Source organism: Hyperolius riggenbachi, chromosome 1 (genome assembly GCF_040937935.1).
Source record: "Hyperolius riggenbachi isolate aHypRig1 chromosome 1, aHypRig1.pri, whole genome shotgun sequence".
Taxonomy (NCBI): domain Eukaryota; kingdom Metazoa; phylum Chordata; class Amphibia; order Anura; family Hyperoliidae; genus Hyperolius; species Hyperolius riggenbachi.
In genome coordinates this window covers 350,452,542-350,470,186 of record NC_090646.1, presented here as the reverse complement: position 1 = coordinate 350,470,186, position 17,645 = coordinate 350,452,542, and the positions used below count along the sequence as shown (strand labels likewise).

At 42.9% G+C, this 17,645-nt stretch overlaps 1 protein-coding gene across 4 annotated transcripts in view; it reads right to left on the bottom strand.

Moving 5' to 3' along the window:
* The window catches only part of FCHO1 (FCH and mu domain containing endocytic adaptor 1), a 340,362-nt gene that overhangs the window by 273,080 nt on the left and 49,637 nt on the right, over positions 1 to 17,645 (bottom strand). For 3 of the 4 annotated variants that reach the window (XM_068234105.1, XM_068234106.1, XM_068234107.1), the window contains exon 2: positions 11,516 to 11,612. In XM_068234105.1, the coding sequence (XP_068090206.1) occupies positions 11,516 to 11,542 (27 nt within the window). In that variant the 5' untranslated portion in view covers positions 11,543 to 11,612. Of the gene's footprint in view, positions 1 to 11,515; positions 11,613 to 11,822; positions 11,844 to 17,645 lie in introns of those variants that run through there. The other variant, XM_068234108.1, reaches the window with a different exon arrangement.

The window sequence follows — 17,645 nt, the reverse complement described above, 5'->3', positions numbered from 1 at the left end:
TCCCCCCCCCCCTTAGTGTATATAGGCTACTAGTCTTGTATATGTAGGCAGATCCCTCCTTTAGTGTATATATTAGGCAGATCCCCCTTAGTGTATATATTATATATACACTATTTAAGTATTTATAGCGCCGACATATTACACATCGCTGTACAGAGTATATATTGGTGGGTTAGGGGAAGTAATGATATTCCTATATAGCAGGGAAATCAGGCCCGATAAACCAGGGGCAAAAGAACAAATATGTTCGAAGCTAGTTCTGTATAACAACTAATCTTGCCGTTTGATAATTTTAGCTATGAAGTGCAAAATCTGCAAATAGCGTAAGTGTTCTGTTACAGGAAGTTGTTTTGTTTCCCTGAGGGTGGCACAGGACTTGATTTATCAGTAACTAAATTGAATATGGTGGTAAGTCCTTTGTGCCTCCACCAAAGAAAAGCTGCAGAATTTTCCAAACCAGGGGCAAAATCAGGGTGGCCCAGGAAGGAGGTGAGAGGTAAATGCGTGGAGGCAAGGCCATGTTTAAATTTGACCCTATCCCATATCTTAAAGAGAATCTGTATTGTTAAAATCACACAAAAGTAAACATACCAGTGTGTCAGGGGACATCTATTACCCTCTAACACAATTTCGCCGCTCCTCGCCGCATTAAAAGTGGTTAAAAACAGTTTTAAAAAGTTTGTTTATAAACAAACAAAATGGCCACCAAAACAGGAAGTAGGTTGATGTACAGTATGTCCACACATAGAAAATACATCCATACACAAGCAGGCTGTATACACCCTTCCTTTTGAATCTCAAGAGATCATTTGTGTGTTTATTTCCCCCTGCATGTCTCATGCACTGAAGTTTCAGGCTGCTTGTTTCTTCCTGCAAACAGCTTTGCCCTTGTCTGTAATTCTTCAGTATGTAAAAGCCCAGCCAGCTCAGAGGACGATTTATCCAGCTTGTAAAAGATAAGAGAAGAGAGAAGCTGCTCTAATCCTAAATAACACACAGGCAGTGTGCATAGAGGCGCCTGGAAGGGGGAGGTTATAGCAGAACCACAACACTGAAGAACTTGGCAGCCTTCCAGACACAGGCCGACAAGTCTGACAGGGGAAAGATACATTGATTTATTACAGAGACAGTGATAGTATAAAGTGCTGCAGTAAGCCAGAACACATTAGAATAGCTTTTTGAACTTGTAAGATGATAAAAAACAGGATGCAATTTTTGTTATGGAGTCTCTTTAAGCGAGTGGGAAATGATATGGTCTTTGATCCTTTTGCGTTGGGCAGGGGATAGCCATAAAAGATTATTACGGGCAACAGGTTAACAAAGGGATTGTTCTATTGTAGCCCAAAGGGGGGATAAGATGATTCGTGCCACATAACCAATTGGAAGACTTGCGCCGCATAGTAATATGATACTATGTTAGGGACCCCCAGCCCTCCGTGTTGCTTCAGTCGGTAGAGGGTGTCTCTTGGAACTCTAGGTTTAGTCTTAGCCCAGATGAACTTAAAAATCATAGACTAAGTGCTTAAATATGGGAATGGGAATATTAACAGTGAGGACTCAGAATGCGTATAAGAGTTGAGGAAGAATGGACATCTTCACTGCCACGATGCGTCCAATCCATGAAATGCTATATCTTTTCCAACATTCCATGAGCTGGACGACTTCCTGAATAAGTTTGGGGTAGTTGGCCTGAACATGGTATCATATGAATTTGTGATGCAAATACCCAGATATTTTATTTTAAAGGATTCCCAGGAGAACTCGTATGTTGATTGTAAGGCCTTAAGTACTGGGGCTGAAAGGGAAATATTCAAGGCCTTGGATTTTTGGCTATTTATTCTAAGACCAGATATATCTTAAAAAGTGAGCAAAATAATTGCAATAATAATTGCAAGATTTGGCAGTGAGTTTTGGGCATCTAAAATCATGAGGACAATATAATCTGCATACATGCAGAGTTTATGTTGGCTACCATTCAAGAGGAGCCCCCGGACTCCATCACACCTATTGTGCCAGTGGCTCCATTGAAGAGTAATGGTGAGAGGGGGCATCCCTGCCTGGTACCCACACGGACCCGGAAGGTGGCGGAGCGAAATCCACAGTACTGAACAAACGCACTTGGTGCGTTATAAAGGGCTCTTACCCAAAGCAAAAAGTTAGGACCAAAACCCCAGTGAGAGAGCAGTTTAAAAAGATAGTATCAAAAGCTTTCCGTATGTCGAGGGAAAGTAACATCATGGGAGTGTCTAACTGCTTAGCTAATGAAATAACATGAAGTAGACGCCCAACATTATCCCCTGCCTGACGCTTAGGCATGAAACCAACCTGGTCCAACCCAACGAGTGAACCAATGCCCGAGTTAAGCCTAGTTGCCAAGATTTTTGCCAAAACTTTGATATTAACGTTTAATAACGAGATAGGCCAAAAGTTGGACCAGATGGTATGGTCAGAGTCTGGTTTAGGGATCATGCTAATGGCCGCACTGAGAGACTCTGAGCCTGGCTTTGAGCCATTTAGCAAACTATTAAATGCCTTAGTCAGGGGTGAGGAAAGGATATGCGCAAACTTCTTGTAGTAAGAGGATGTTTAGCCATCAGGGCCGGGGGCCTGGTTTAGTTTAAGTGAGCCAATAGCTTGAGACACTTTGTTTACTGTGATAGGTTTTTTGAGTTCTTGTTTAAAAAGGTCATTTAAAGGAGGAAGGGGACATGAATTAAGAATATTCTCCAGTAGTAGGAGGTTAATGTCCGCAGGTGATTGATACATTTTAGCTAATCCCTGCTGAAAAATGTTAACTATTTTAAGAGGGTAACAGGCAGCCTGTTGGGCCAAAGTGCTGGGATCTTGTCCTAAAAAGTGAATCAACCCCCAAGTCAGCTAGCTAATTGCACAAGCTGTTAGTTTGTATTTCTCCTGTCTGGCTCTCAGGGAAATTGCTGATGTTGCTGAAACCCAAGAGAAGCTGAAGACGTGTCTGACACTTCCGCTGCCTGGCGGATCACCTGTATACACATCATCATTGTCAGGAACCGGCTCCGTGGCACGCCTGCAGATACAGTTCCCGACTGCGGGTTTGACAAGATTGAGAGGGGAGCAGCCTTAGTCAAGCTACAACAACACTTCTCACTGCCACCACTAGCTGCCGCTAGACACTTTCACTCTGCTGGCGAGTAATCCGCAAGCAACCCGCATTTTCGTATTCGGGTCAGCTTTGCGCTTTAGGCCGAATACGGGAACGCCACGCACACACACACACAGTACAATCGTACAGTAGCACGGCACAATCAGTCACTGACTTGTAATGCAAGCTACACTGCAGTCTCTCCTTCTAGCCTATGAGTGTTAGTTTAGTACAGCAGAAGTCAAACTTATTAAATAACGATTTAATATTCCAGGAAAAAAGTGGAACAAAGCAGAAAATAATATATACAAAAGATTTACACAAACAAAGTAAAAAGTTACAAAATAAAAGTTACAAGGATACACAACAAGACAAGTTGCAAAAATAAAAGGGAAATAAATAATGTTACCAGCGTAGGTTAGAACGTGGTTGGCGGGAGAACGCCGTTTCCGATTCGCTCGGGATCATCCCTAGCTATGCACTACCTCCAAGAGAAGATGATCTGTGACTGTCCCAGGCTGAGTTATATAGTCCGCTTGGTGGCCTGGGGCATTTAATGTCCCGTCCCCAAAACTAACGCAATTTCCCAGATTGTGACAACACGGCCTGCCGAGCCCCTTGTCACATCTGGGATAGCTGTGACATCCAAATTTCAAGGCTTTTCCTGTCCTACTTTGACTTTGCAGACTTCAAAGCAATTCAAACACTTTCCATCTTTCCAGACTGAGTCTGATTGTAGATTTGGTTATATCCTTTCTGTGATATGCAGCTTCAAAGGTTTTTCCTGTCCCAATATTCAGATCATCAAAAATAGCCTATGAAGTAGGCAGACTCAATTAGTCCGATTGTTTTTTGGGGCAATGGGCCGTCTACATGTACACAGAGTTGAAAGCCATGCAGACCTGCCTATTCTTCATAAAGTGTAGTTTCACAGACAATCACATCTGAGACAGCAGATCAAAGGTGACTGGCTAGTGGCCTAGTGAGCTATTTCCTTGCCCCAGGCTAACAACTCAAGGTAACCGCTTCCTTTTAGCAGACATACACATGTGACACAGGCAGAAAAATAAAACATATGGCTTCCGTATTATCCCAACATCATAACTAGCTGCGATATCATGACAATCACGGCAACAGGGACATGAGCCCTCTACTGCGCGTGCGCACTGTCTCAGTTTGAAACATATTGTATGGCTCTCACGGAATTACATTTTAAAATATGTGGCGCTTTATGGCTCTCTCAGCCAAAAAGGTTCCTGACCCCTGCTTTAGACTGTCTCAGAGACTCTCCATCCACATGCAGGATTTCCCAGCGTCAGGCACCTTGGCCATCTTTCAACGGTACATCCCTTGTAGGGGATGTAGCAGCATGTCTGCTGCTTCCTTGACCACTGTCTCAGCAGCTTATCTTTGTGTGCCATCTTAATGATATACTCAGACACTGTGGGTTTGATTCATGATACTATTTCAGTCACCAAACCTTACCAGAGCATTGGATGACCATCACGGCATACTATTGTTGTTGGTGACCTTGTTCTACCAACTGTGTTTGATCTTCAACAATTCTCTTACCATTCAGTGCTACTTGGATGTGGATGTCTTCCTTGCCTACTTACTGGGGTACTAATGAGACTGTGGGATATCAAGGTATTGGTCCAAATGGCCCCCAAAGTCATGACTACTTTTGCTTAGAATTTGTGGAATTAACCACAGAAGAGCAAAAACATAGACAAGTGGTAGATTCCACCTATGGGAAAATGCATCCAAACCTTCTGCCTTGCCAGTGGAGTCCACAGGGAAGTGCAGGGGTAACTTGCACATTTCTGTGACTTGCAGAGAAGTCTACCGGAGGACCATCACTTCTGTGTGATCATGGTAAACACTTCCCTGTTTAGAGATTACACTGAGTTTAAGGGCACTTCTCAACTTGTTTTCTGCAAATTTTTCAACACCCTTTAAGGCTCGGTTCACACTTGCGTTTTATGCAGATATGGTCCGGTGGCACGGATCCAGTCTGGTCCGTTCCGAGAACATCCGTTTGCCATCCGGATCCGGTCAGTTCGCGTTCAGTTTGCATCTGGATTTTCTTCTGTTCTGCATGCGGTTTTGAATCAGTTTCCATTTTCGAGGGGGGGTCTGGAGAAGCGCTGGGGTCATTTTTGGAGAGAGCCTGCTGCGTGAACATCATCTTTGGAGGGGGAGACTGCTGTGTGGACCGTGGATCCAGTGGTCTGCATGCCCCTTGTCCAACGGGGCGGGTTACCCCTGCGCCTGGACAGTTGGGTCCTCGGCGGAGTGTTCCTTGGCCTCCCCAGTGTTCAGCGGTGGCTGTGGGGGAGACTAGGGGCTGTCCCGGTCGCGCGGCGCTGGGCCCATGTGTCCTTGGAGGCAGATGACGTTCGGGTGTCTACAGGAAGTGTGTCGTGCGCTTCCGTTTCTCGTTGGTTTCTGTTGTGCTGGGTTGATGTCCGGATCCGTTCAGGCGGCGGACGGAGGGGACGCTCCAGAAAAGCGGCGTCGGTTAGAAACTTCCGTACCGCAGGCCGGACCGCAGACCGCATCCGGAGGAACGGACGAGTGCGTACGAATCCATTGATCAACAATGGACCCTTTCTCGTCCATTAGGTTCCATTCCCTCTGTATGCGGTCCAGCTGGGGTCCACAAAAGAACGCCAATGTAAACCGGGCCTACAGAAAACCTGAATTGAAAATTAAAAGTCAAAACAAACATACATAAGTCATACTTACCTCCTGTGTAGTCTACTCTTCAATCTGTTTCTCCTGTCCCGTGTCCTGTTTGTCCACTGTGATCAAGGGAATAATCCGTCCTCCATTTTGAAAATGGCCGTTACCCCAAAACAGATTTCTGGTAAGCACACTATTAAACTGTAACATTGCCCACTTAAAGAGAATCTGTATTGTTAAAATCACACAAAAGTAAACATACCAGTGCGTTAGGGGACATCTCCTATTACCCTCTGTCACAATTTCGCCGCTCCCCGCCGCATTAAAAGTGGTTAAAAACAGTTTTAAAAAGTTTGTTTATAAACAAACAAAATGGCCACCAAAACAGGAAGTAGGTTGATGTACAGTATGTCCACACATAGAAAATACATCCATACACAAGCAGGCTGTATACAGCCTTCCTTTTGAATCTCAAGAGATCATTTGTGTGTTTCTTTCCCCCTGCATCTCTCATGCACTGAAGTTTCAGGCTGCTCTTTTCTTCCTGCAAACAGCTTTGCCCTTGTCTGTAATTCCTCACTATGTGAAAGCCCAGCCAGCTCAGAGGACGATTTATCCAGCTTGTAAAAGATAAGAGAGAAGAGAGAAGCTGCCCTAATCTAAATAATACACAGGCAGTGTGCATAGAGGGGCCTGGAAGGGGGAGTTCATAGCAGAACCACAACACTGAAGAACTTGGCAGCCTTCCAGACACAGGCTGACAAGTCTGACAAGAGAGAGATAAGTTGATTTATTACAGAGACTGTGACAGTAGAAAGTGCTGCAGTAAGCCAGAACACATTAGAATAGCTTTTGGAACTTGTAGGATGATAAAAAACATGCAATTTTTGTTACGGAGTCTCTTTAAGCCACAAGGAAACATGGACATTACCTGGCACATCAGTTGTCCTCTCAGCTATAACTGACAGCAACCAATATATTTCAGTTCTGACAAAGGGATCATTGTCAGAAGAAAATGGTGAGCTTCTGAGAGGAACTGATGGCAAGGTAACTATGTTCATTTGAAGTTACCTCGTGTTTATTTTAAATAATTTTACTCAGTTCAGGTTCCCTTGTAAGGGAAGGCTTTTACTGAAAGAACATTTTGCTTTACTGAGCCAAACATCACCCACCCCCACTGGAAACTGATGGATATGGTACTCCCTTGTTTAGTTACATATTGCTGAAAGAATCCAATGAAAAATTCTATAGTGGAAAAGGGATGCCAGAAAAGAAAACTTTTCAAAGTGCTGATGGCAAGGCCCTTAAAGAGAAACTCCAACCTAGAATTGAACTTTATCCCAATCAGTAGCTGATACCCCCTCTTACATAAGAAATATAATGCTTTTCACAAACAGACCATCAGGGGACGCTGTATGACTGATTTTGTGCTGAAACCCTTCCCACAAGAAGCTCTGAGTACCGCGGTACTCTGGGCAAACTGCCACAATGTAACAATGTTCACAGACAGGAATTCGCTGTTTACAGCTGTCTCTAACAGCCAAAACAGCTAGGAGCAGCTACATAACCTGCCCACAGTAAAAATGTCACCATGTAATACATGTCAGAATGTGAATCTGGGTGAGGAAAGATTTTACAATGAGCAAACACTGACTAAATAATTTATACATAATTATGGTAAAAAATGAAGCACTTTTTTTACTACATTATTTTCACTGGAGTTCCTCTTTAAAGGTTCAGGGAGGGTATTGAAAACATAAAAATCAATTTCCACTTCGGACGTCCTCCGGGCTGTACTGCGCAGGCGCAGAACTACTGCGCCTGCGCAGTACAGCCCGGAGGACGTCCGATGACGTCAGCGCGCCCGCGTGGGACGCAGAAGTGCCGGGCCTTGGAGCGCAGAAGAGCCCAACCTGGCAGCCGGCCTGGCCAGGTCGGATCGGCTACCGGAGACCACCGGGAGCCTGCGGAGCGGCGGCGAGGGCACCTCCTGCCTGCCACAGGCTGGAGGAAGCCCCAGGTAAGTGGAAATTGATTTTTATTTTTTCAATACCCTCCCTGAACCTTCCCTTTAAACAGCCCATGCTGTCAAAAGTTAAATCCAGTAATGTATAGCCTTTAACTGTCTATTTTTACTGATTTTGTCTCTTTATACTAATAAAAATCAGCTTTAACAAAAAAAACAAAAAAAAATCCAGTAGTATTTTCTCTAGAAGGACAATGAAGAAATAAACAAAACAGAAACTTAAAGAGAACCTGAACTGAAAATAAAATTCAAAATAACCATACACAGATCATACTTACCTCTCGTGTAGTCTACTCATCAATTTTTTTCTCCTCTCTTGCGTCTCATTTGTCCACTATGATCAATGGATTTCTCAGTCCTCCATTTTAAAAATGTCCATTACCCCCTAACAGCTTCCTGGTCAGCACACTGTTAAACTGTAATATCGTACACTTGAGCTATAGGGAAACATGGACATTACCTTGCAAATTCAGTTGTAACTGACAGCTGCTGATATATAACTGACAGAAACTGGTATATTTTAGTTCTGTCAAAATATTGTCAGAATTGGAAGGGATCACTGTAAGAAGAAAATGGTGAGCCTCAGAAGAACTGACGGTGAGGGTAGTGTATAATATTCATTTGCAGCTACGTCATGTGTTTATTTTAAATAATTTTACTCGCTTCAGGTTCCCTTTAACCATTTACCGACATCCTATCGTATTAAAACGTCATGCTTACCGCTATTAACGGCAACATGACGTTTTAATACGTCGCGCATTCCCGCCGCTGCTACCGCCGTGTGCATGCCGCTACCGCCGCTGTTTCCGTCGGGATCCCGTGCTGGGTGATTGGGGAAGAAGACCGAACTACCCAATCGCAGTGCCTGGAGTGAATGGACGTGACCGCGAACAGCGGCTACGTCCATTCACAAAAACAGGAAAAGTAGCAATTAAATAAAAAAAAAAAAAAGTGAGCACTTCCTATAACGAGTGTTCACAAGCGCCATCTTGTGGCCAAAAAGTATATTACACCTACAAAATACATACATTTTCAAGTATATACACATCATTAATAAAATTACACTTCCAACCCTCCCCCCCCCCCCCCCCAAAAAAAAAAAACACTTGTAAAAAAAAAAAAAAAAACACTTGTACAAAAAAAAAAAACAGCTTAAAAAAAATAAATAAATAGTTGCCTTAGGGACTCAGCTTTTTTATTCTATATTTTATGGGGGGAAATTAATTTTAATTTATTACATAGTAATTATTACATTGTAATTATGGCCAGAACAAAAAAAAAGAGAACAGAAAAATAACACTTATATTTCAAAATAATATACTGTCGCCATACATTGTGATAGGGACATAATTTAAACGGTTTAATAATCGGGACCACTGGGCAAATAAAACGTGTTTGTTTTATCCACAGGAGAATGTTTAATTTTAAAACTATAATGGCTGAAAACTGAAAAATAATGATTTTTTTTCTTGTTTTCTGTTTTTATCATTAAAATGCATTTAGAATAAAAAAATTCTTAGCAAAATGTACTATCCACAGAAAGCCTAATTGGTGGCGAAAAAAACGAGGTATAGATCATTTTGTTGTTATAAGTAGTAATAAAGTTATTAGGGAATAAAAGGGAGGAGCACTGACAACTGAAAATTGCTCTGGTCCGTTAGGATAAAAACCCTTGGGGGTGAACTGGTTAAGGTGACCATACATCTGTAGATTTGGCAGCCGATCACCCATCCGATTAGATAATTAGCGAATCGGATGAAAATCCGTGCTGCCAAAAGCATGTGATCAATATGTGACCAATTTCGGCACAAAAATGGAAAATGTCGGGCTGAAATGCTCGATCAGGAGCACGGCGGTAATGGCGTGCGATAATCGCGAATGCCAAATGCAACAGAAACCTCTGTCCCCCCAAATGTACATGTACCTCCAGTGCCCCTGCATTGATACTTTACCTGTCTAGTGTCCACACTCCTCTTCTGGATTTGCCGGTGCATTGCACCCGGGGTGAGTGTGTTTTGATGGATCAAAACGTTGATCAGCCCTCAAAATCAAAAAAATATCTGGCCACCTTTAGAGCACAAGTAAAAGCCTTACCTCTAAGCTACCTCCTATGAATAGGCAGGTGTAGAGGTCACTTGTTTACAGATATCATTGTGGGGTGGAAGGCAGTAATCTGCAGTGGCAGATCGTTGTGTGTGGACATTATAGGTAGGAGGTCCAGTTCAGATCTTATGAATTCTGACAGGCAAACAAATACCTATATATGTGTAAGCAGGTACAGTTACTCTTTAAAGGGAAGGTCCAAGCAAAAAAAAAAAAAATGAGATTCACTTACCTGGGGCTTCTACCAGCCCCATGCAGCCATCCTGTGCCCTCGTAGTCACTCACTGCTGCTCCAGTCCCCCGCTGGCAGCTTTCTGACCTCGGAGGTCAGGGCCAAATTGCGTACATTTTTACACATTCCCGCTAGTGCAGGAACATTAACACATACATTTTTACGCGTTAGTGGTGAAACGCGTAAATTTTTGTTCCTGCACTAGCTGGAATGCGTAAAAATGTATGCAATGTGGCCCTGACCTCCGAGGTCAGAAAGCTGCCAGCGGGGGACTGGAGCAGCAGTGAGTGACTACAAGGGCACAGGATGGCTACATGGGGCTGGTAGAAGCCCCAGGTAAGTGAATCATTTTTTTTTTTTTTGCTTGAACCTTCCCTTTAACGACTGTATCAGCTGTTTATATCTAACTAGCTAGCAAGAAAACACGCAACCTCATTACAGCTATAATCAAATTAGTGGGCCTTAACCCTGAACAGCCAACAAGCTTGAATTTGCAGCTTGTTCCCTTCCAACAAAAATATATTTGAAAAATGTCTAGAGAGACATATTTAAATATTTTTAAGAACACCACTACTGTATAACAATTTCCGTGATCATTCCAATGAGCTCCAAGCAGCATACCACCCTGCATGCCTGTTCTTAAGAACAGCTATGTAATAAATGGTAAATGTTTTCAGAAAATGAGAACCTGGAGCTCTTCCAAAGTATTTGAAATCTTGATATATAATAAACACCATACTTGCTAAGAAACAGCTTGCTGCCTCTTCCCACGCATGGCTCACTCCCACCAATTTCAACACTTGATAAGATTACTAAGGCCTTTAGAGAAAGGTTTATAAATAAAAGACATACATTTCTGAGCAAGGGTGTAGGAGTGCATACATATTTATATTTGTATGAAAATGGGATCAAATACCACATTTTTAAAAAGTTGCAAAGGAGTTTAAATAATGTCTTTAGTTGTGGAAATAAAATATCTTTCTGGAAACATCTAAGCAGTATTCTGATCATAGTACTCAACCTGATGTAGTTCTAAATTATGCAGCTCCCTGGAAAATCCAGGTGCATAAAGTTTATCAAAATTACATTAAAAATTGTTGTTCTTCTCAAGAAACAAATGAAGCATACTAACCACTTTTATATTGTATTCATCATCACATAGAATCACAGTACTGTACATTAGACAGTATAGTGGATGCAAGCTATACACTCTGTGCAACACGGCAATAAAAAGAGATATATATTTAACACATACGTACGTACGTACATACATACATACATACAAGCGAGAATTGTGTTGAAGGAACCACGGAAAACAAAGAAAAGGAAAAAAAATATCCATTCTTACCCAAAAATGGTCCCCAAAATACGACATCTTCAACGCTAGCAGTGGAGGTAAACAAGCAGACTACACGGTGAAAACAGGTCAGTTGGTATTTACAGGGCTGAAAAGAAGACAGAATGAATCAGTAAGAACAAGAGAACTGTATGAGTATTCATATACTAGGGAAGAGGGAGGGGGGGGGGCAGGATGAGAGTAAGAAGGTTAAGAAAATAATTTCAGAGTCAGAACAGTAGATTTAAATTAAACAGAAGAAAACAACAGAGTGAGGGTTGTACAGAACATGGATGGACAGTGGATCATTGTCTATTACCTGCTGCATTTATAAACAGACAGAAAGCTAGAAGAAATAACAGAGAGACTAGATGGCGGCAACTCAGGAGATTGCTCTTAACATACAGAGCCCTCTCAAACAATACAATGTATATGGTAAATCAAGAAAACAAAAACAAAGGCAGAATGAAAAAGAAAAGCATGAAAATTATTTTCTCCAGGAAATGCATGTCCCCATTGCCAAGTATAGTTACACTCATATCAGTTCAATAACTGCTTGGCCCAACACCAATATCATTGTGCCTTCCCTTATTCCTCATATCTATGCTTTTCCCTTGCCACACTGTCTAATTATAACTGACAAAGGGGATAGAGAGTAGGAAAAGGCAAGGACAGCACCAGTGTGGGAGGAAAAAAAAAAAAAAGTTTGCCCCAGCAACAGTCAAGAACTGAAAAAGGTTAGGATAAGAAGACTTGGAATGAATATGAAAATGCTTGTTAATGAATGCTAAACATGATGGAAATATCTTTTTCCTCTTTTCATCTTTTTTGTTGTTGTAATTAATACATCAAATCTGTTCAGGGACAAAATGGCAGTTTATAACACAGATCACAAAAACAACCTCACTAAAGGTGCGTACACACATGCGACTATAGTCGTTTGTAACGATCGTTCCCCGATCTTTACCAACGACGATCGTTACAAAAAAACGAACCACCGACTATTAAGGCAAACGACGAACGAGCCAAATCGCTACAAAAGAAAGTTCTGTCTCGGCGGATTTTAACCAACGACGATCGTTTGCAAAAGTAGTACATCGTTGGAAACGATCGTTCGTACTAGGCTTGACATGCGCATTTCACTATTTCCCCATGGAACTTCTCATTTTTATGCGCAGGCGCAATAGTTGCTTTCTGTGATGTAACGTTCGTTCTAACGATCAGATCGTTACACACATTTTAAAACTACCTTTACTTAGGTCGTTCTTTCATCAATTAAAAGTTCGTTCGTCGTTCTTAACGAACGATCGTTGTCGCATGTGTGTACGTAGCATTAGAGTTCAAAACCAATACCAACACTCTTTCTGCAGAGGGAAGTGAAACTGTGAAAGATATTTAGCCCACATGTAAAACTGTCCGGTAAGAGAGTATTTCCTCTCTAAATAATACGTGACTAACAAATAGGAGGCCATCTACAACCCCTGGCAAATACGGAATCACTACTTTTGGAGGAGGCTCAGTCTGTTTTACTTTTGTAGCAAAAAATAAAAAACCCAAAAGACAGATTTGACACAAAACTATTATTTAAGAGTGGAACATTCTAGCTTTATAAAACATACCTTAAAATTACACATTATCAAAATAAATGGCATCTTTTTTCAGATCATGGTAGAGGAAAAAAAATATGGAATCATTCTATGTTTAGTGAAAATAATGGAATCAAGAACCACAGAAAAGAAAATACAATTATTTTGTTGCACCTTATCTGGCTCATATAACTTGGAACCTCCCTAGCGGTATGGACAGATATATCCGTCCATAAAAACATGCTGTGAACAGTAAAAACGTGCATACACAACAATACTCTCCTGCACTGTGTACTAGACCCTTGCTTGACACATTTTGGCAAGTTACAGGAAAATTTTTTTAAAAAAAAATAAAATGTTATCACTTTTTGCACATAAATCCTGGGGAAATTGAACGCCGTACACCCAAGGTAAAAGCTGCAAAAAACGATACTTGCCTATAACTAGACTTTCAAAAATGCAGCTGCGGTCTCTCCTGGGAAAGATAGTGGATTGGGAGCCAGAGTAGCAGCACCTAGTAGCTAAGCAATGATGATCACTCCCGACAGCACACTATTATGAACCACCCTTACAGGTTAATTTTATAGATTTTCATTTACAGTACAGTTATCTTTAACCACTTGAGGATCGCCCCCAGCCGATGGGCAGCGGCAAAGACTGGGCCTAAACGACCGCAATACGCCCATCGGCGGGGGCGGTGGCGGGCGTGGTTATGCGGCGATCGCGTCATTCGTGACGCGATCAGCCACCGGCAACTGGCTCCACCCCCCTCGAGCAGTAACCCACCGGCCGTTCGGAAGCGCCGGCGGGTTACTAGCACCCGGATCCCCGCACGCAATGTGTATAAAAGGCTTTGTAATGTATACAAAGCCCATTATACAGGCTGCCTCCTGCCCTGGTGGTCCCAGTGTCCGAGGGACCACCAGGGCAGGCTGCAGCTACCCTAGTCTGCACCCAAGCACACTAATTCCCCCCCCCCCTGCCCCCTGATCGCCCACAGCACCCCTCAGACCCCCTCCCTGCCCACCCCCCCAGACCACTGTTTGCACCCAGTCACCCTCCTAATCACCCATCAATCACTCCCAGTCGCTATCTGTCAACGCTATTTTTTTTAACCCTAAACTGCCCCCTGCTCCCTCCTGATCACCCCCCCCACCCCTCAGATTCTCCCCAGGCCCCCCCCCCAGTGTACTGTATGCCTCTATCCCCCCTGTAATAACCCACTGATCACCTGTCAATCACCCATCAATCACCCCCTGTCACTGCCACCCATCAATCAGCCCCTAACCTGCCCCTTGCGGGCAATCTGATCACCCACCCACACCAATAGATCGCCTGCAGATCCGACATCAGATCACCTCCCAAATGCAGTGTTTACATCTGTTCTCTCCTCTAAACACCCACGAATTACCCACCAATCACCCCCTATCACCACCTGTCACTGTTACCCATCAGATTAGACCCTAATCTGCCCCTTGCGGGCACCCAATCACCCGCCCACACGCTTAGATTGCCCTCAGACCCCCCTTATCAATTCGCCAGTGCATTATTTACATCTGTTCTTCCCTATAATAACCCACTGATCACCTGTCAATCACCTATCAATCACCCATCAATCACCCCGTCACTGCCACCCATCAATCACCCCGTCACTGCCACCCATCAATCAGCCCCTAACCTGCCCCTTGCGGGCAATCTGATCACCCACCCACACCAATAGATCGCCCGCAGATCCAATGTCAGATCACCTCTCAAGTGCAGTGTTTACATCTGTTCTCTACCCTAAACACCCACTAATTACCCATCAATCACCCCCTATCACCACCTGTCACTGTTACCCATCAGATTAGACCCTAATCTGCCCCTAGGGCACCCAATCACCCGCCCACACCCTCAGAACGCCCTAAGACCCCAGACCTGATCACCTCGCCAGTGCATTGCTTGCATCTATTTCCCCCCTCTAATCACACCTTGAGACACCCATCAATCACCTCCTGTCACCACCTGTCTCCCCCTAGCACACCTACCCATCAGATCAGGCCCTAATTTGCCCCTTGTGGGCTCCTGATCACTCGGCCAAACCCTCAGATCCCCCTCAGCTCCCCAGTGCATTGATTGCATCTATTTTCCCCTCTAACCACCCCCTGAGGCACCCATCAATCACCTCCTGTCACCCTCCTATCCATCAGATCAGGCCCAATACAACCTGTCATCTAAAAGGCCACCCTGCTTATGACCGGTTCCACAAAATTGGCAGATGCTTATACCCCTGAACAGTCATTTTGAGAAATTTGGTTTCCAGACTACTCACGGTTTTGGGCCCGTAAAATGCCAGGGCAGTATAGGAACCCCACAAATGACCCCATTTTAGAAAAAATACACCCCAAGGTATTGTGTTAGGTGTATGACGAGTTCATAGAAGATTTTATTTTTTGTCAAAAGTTATCGGAAATTGATTTTTATTGTTACATAGTTACATAGTTTCATAGTTATTTTGGTTGAAAAAAGACATACGTCCATAGAGTTCAACCAGTATAAGTACAACACCAGCCTGCTCCCTCAGATATCCCTGTTGATCCAGAGGAAGGCGAAAAAACCCTTACAAGGCATGGTCCAATTAGCCCCTAAAGGGAAAAATTCCTTCCCAACTCCAGATGGCAATCAGATAAAATCCCTGGATCAACATCATTAGGCATTACCTAGTAATTGTAGCCATGGATGTCTTTCAACGCAAGGAAAGCATCTAAGCCCCCTTTAAATGCAGGTATAGAGTTTGCCATAACGACTTCCTGTGGCAATGCATTCCACATCTTAATCACTCTTACTGTAAAGAACCCTTTCCTAAATAAATGGCTAAAACGTTTTTCCTCCATGCGCAGATCATGTCCTCTAGACCTTTGAGAAGGCCTAGGGACAAAAAGCTCATCCGCCAAGCTATTATATTGCCCTCTGATGTATTTATACATGTTAATTAGATCCCCTCTAAGGCGTCTTTTCTCTAGACTAAATAAACCCAGTTTATCTAACCTTTCTTGATAAGTGAGACCTTCCATCCCACGTATCATTTTTGTTGCTCGTCTCTGCACCTGCTCTAAAACTGCAATATCTTTTTTGTAATGTGGTGCCCAGAACTGAATTCCATATTCCAGATGTGGCCTTACTAGAGAGTTAAACAGGGGCAATATAATGCTCGCATCTCGAGTTTTTATTTCCCTTTTAATGCATCCCAAAATTTTGTTAGTTTTAGCTGCAGCTGCTTGGCATTGAGTACGATTATTTAACTTGTTATCAATGAGTACTCCTAAGTCCTTCTCCAAGTTTGATGTCCCCAACTGTATCCCATTTATTTTGTATGGTGCTAGTCCATTAGTACGTCCAAAATGCATGACTTTACATTTGTCAACGTTAAATTTCATCTGCCATGTATGTGCCCATATAGCCATCCTATCCAGATCCTGTTGCAATATGACACTATCTTCCTGAGAGTTGATGATTCTGCACAATTTTGTATCATCTGCAAAAATAGCAACATTGCTCACTACTGCATCTACTAGGTCATTAATAAATAAATTGAAGAGCACTGGACCCAGTACAGACCCCTGTGGGACCCCACTGCCAACAGTCTCCCATTTTGAGTACGATCCATTGACCACAACTCTGTTTTCTGTCCATTAGCCAGTTCCCTATCCATGCACACAAACTCTTCCCCAGTCCTTGCATCCTCAACTTTTGCACCAGACTTTTGTGGGGAACAGTGTCAAAGGCCTTTGCAAAGTCCAAGTATATCACATCTACAGCATTCCCAATATCCATATTAGCATTCACTACCTTATAAAAGCGGAGCATGTTAGTCAAACAGGACCTGTCTTTAGTAAACCCATGTTGATGCTGAGAAATAAGATTATTTTCTACTATGAAGTCATGTATAGTATCTCTTAGTAACCCCTCAAATAGTTTGCATACAACTGATGTTAAGCTTACAGGTCTATCATTTCCTGGATCTGATTTTTTTTTCACAAAGTGTCATTTTTCACTAACTTGTGACAAAAAATAAAATCTTCTATGAACTCACCATACACCTAACAGAATACCTTGGGGTGTCTTCTTTCTAAAATGGGGTCACTTGTGGGGTTCCTATACTGCCCTGGCATTTTAGGGGCCCTAAACCGTGAGGAGTAGTCTAGAAAACAAATGCCTCAAAATGACTTGTGAATAGGACGTTGGGCCCCTTAGCGCACCTAGGCTGCAAAAAAGTGTCACACATGTGGTATCGCTGTACTCAGGAGAAGTAGTATAATGTGTTTTGTGGTGTATTTTTACACATACCCATGCTGGGTGGGAGAAATCTCTCTGTAAATGGACAATTGTGTGTAAAAAAAAAAATCAAAAATGTGTCATTTACAGAGATATTTCTCCCACCCAGCATGGTTATATGTAAAAATACACCACAAAACACATTATACTACTTCTCCTGAGTACGGCAATACCACATGTGTGGCACTTTTTTTGCAGCCTAACTGTGCTAAGGGGCCCAAAGTCCAATGAGTACCTTTAGG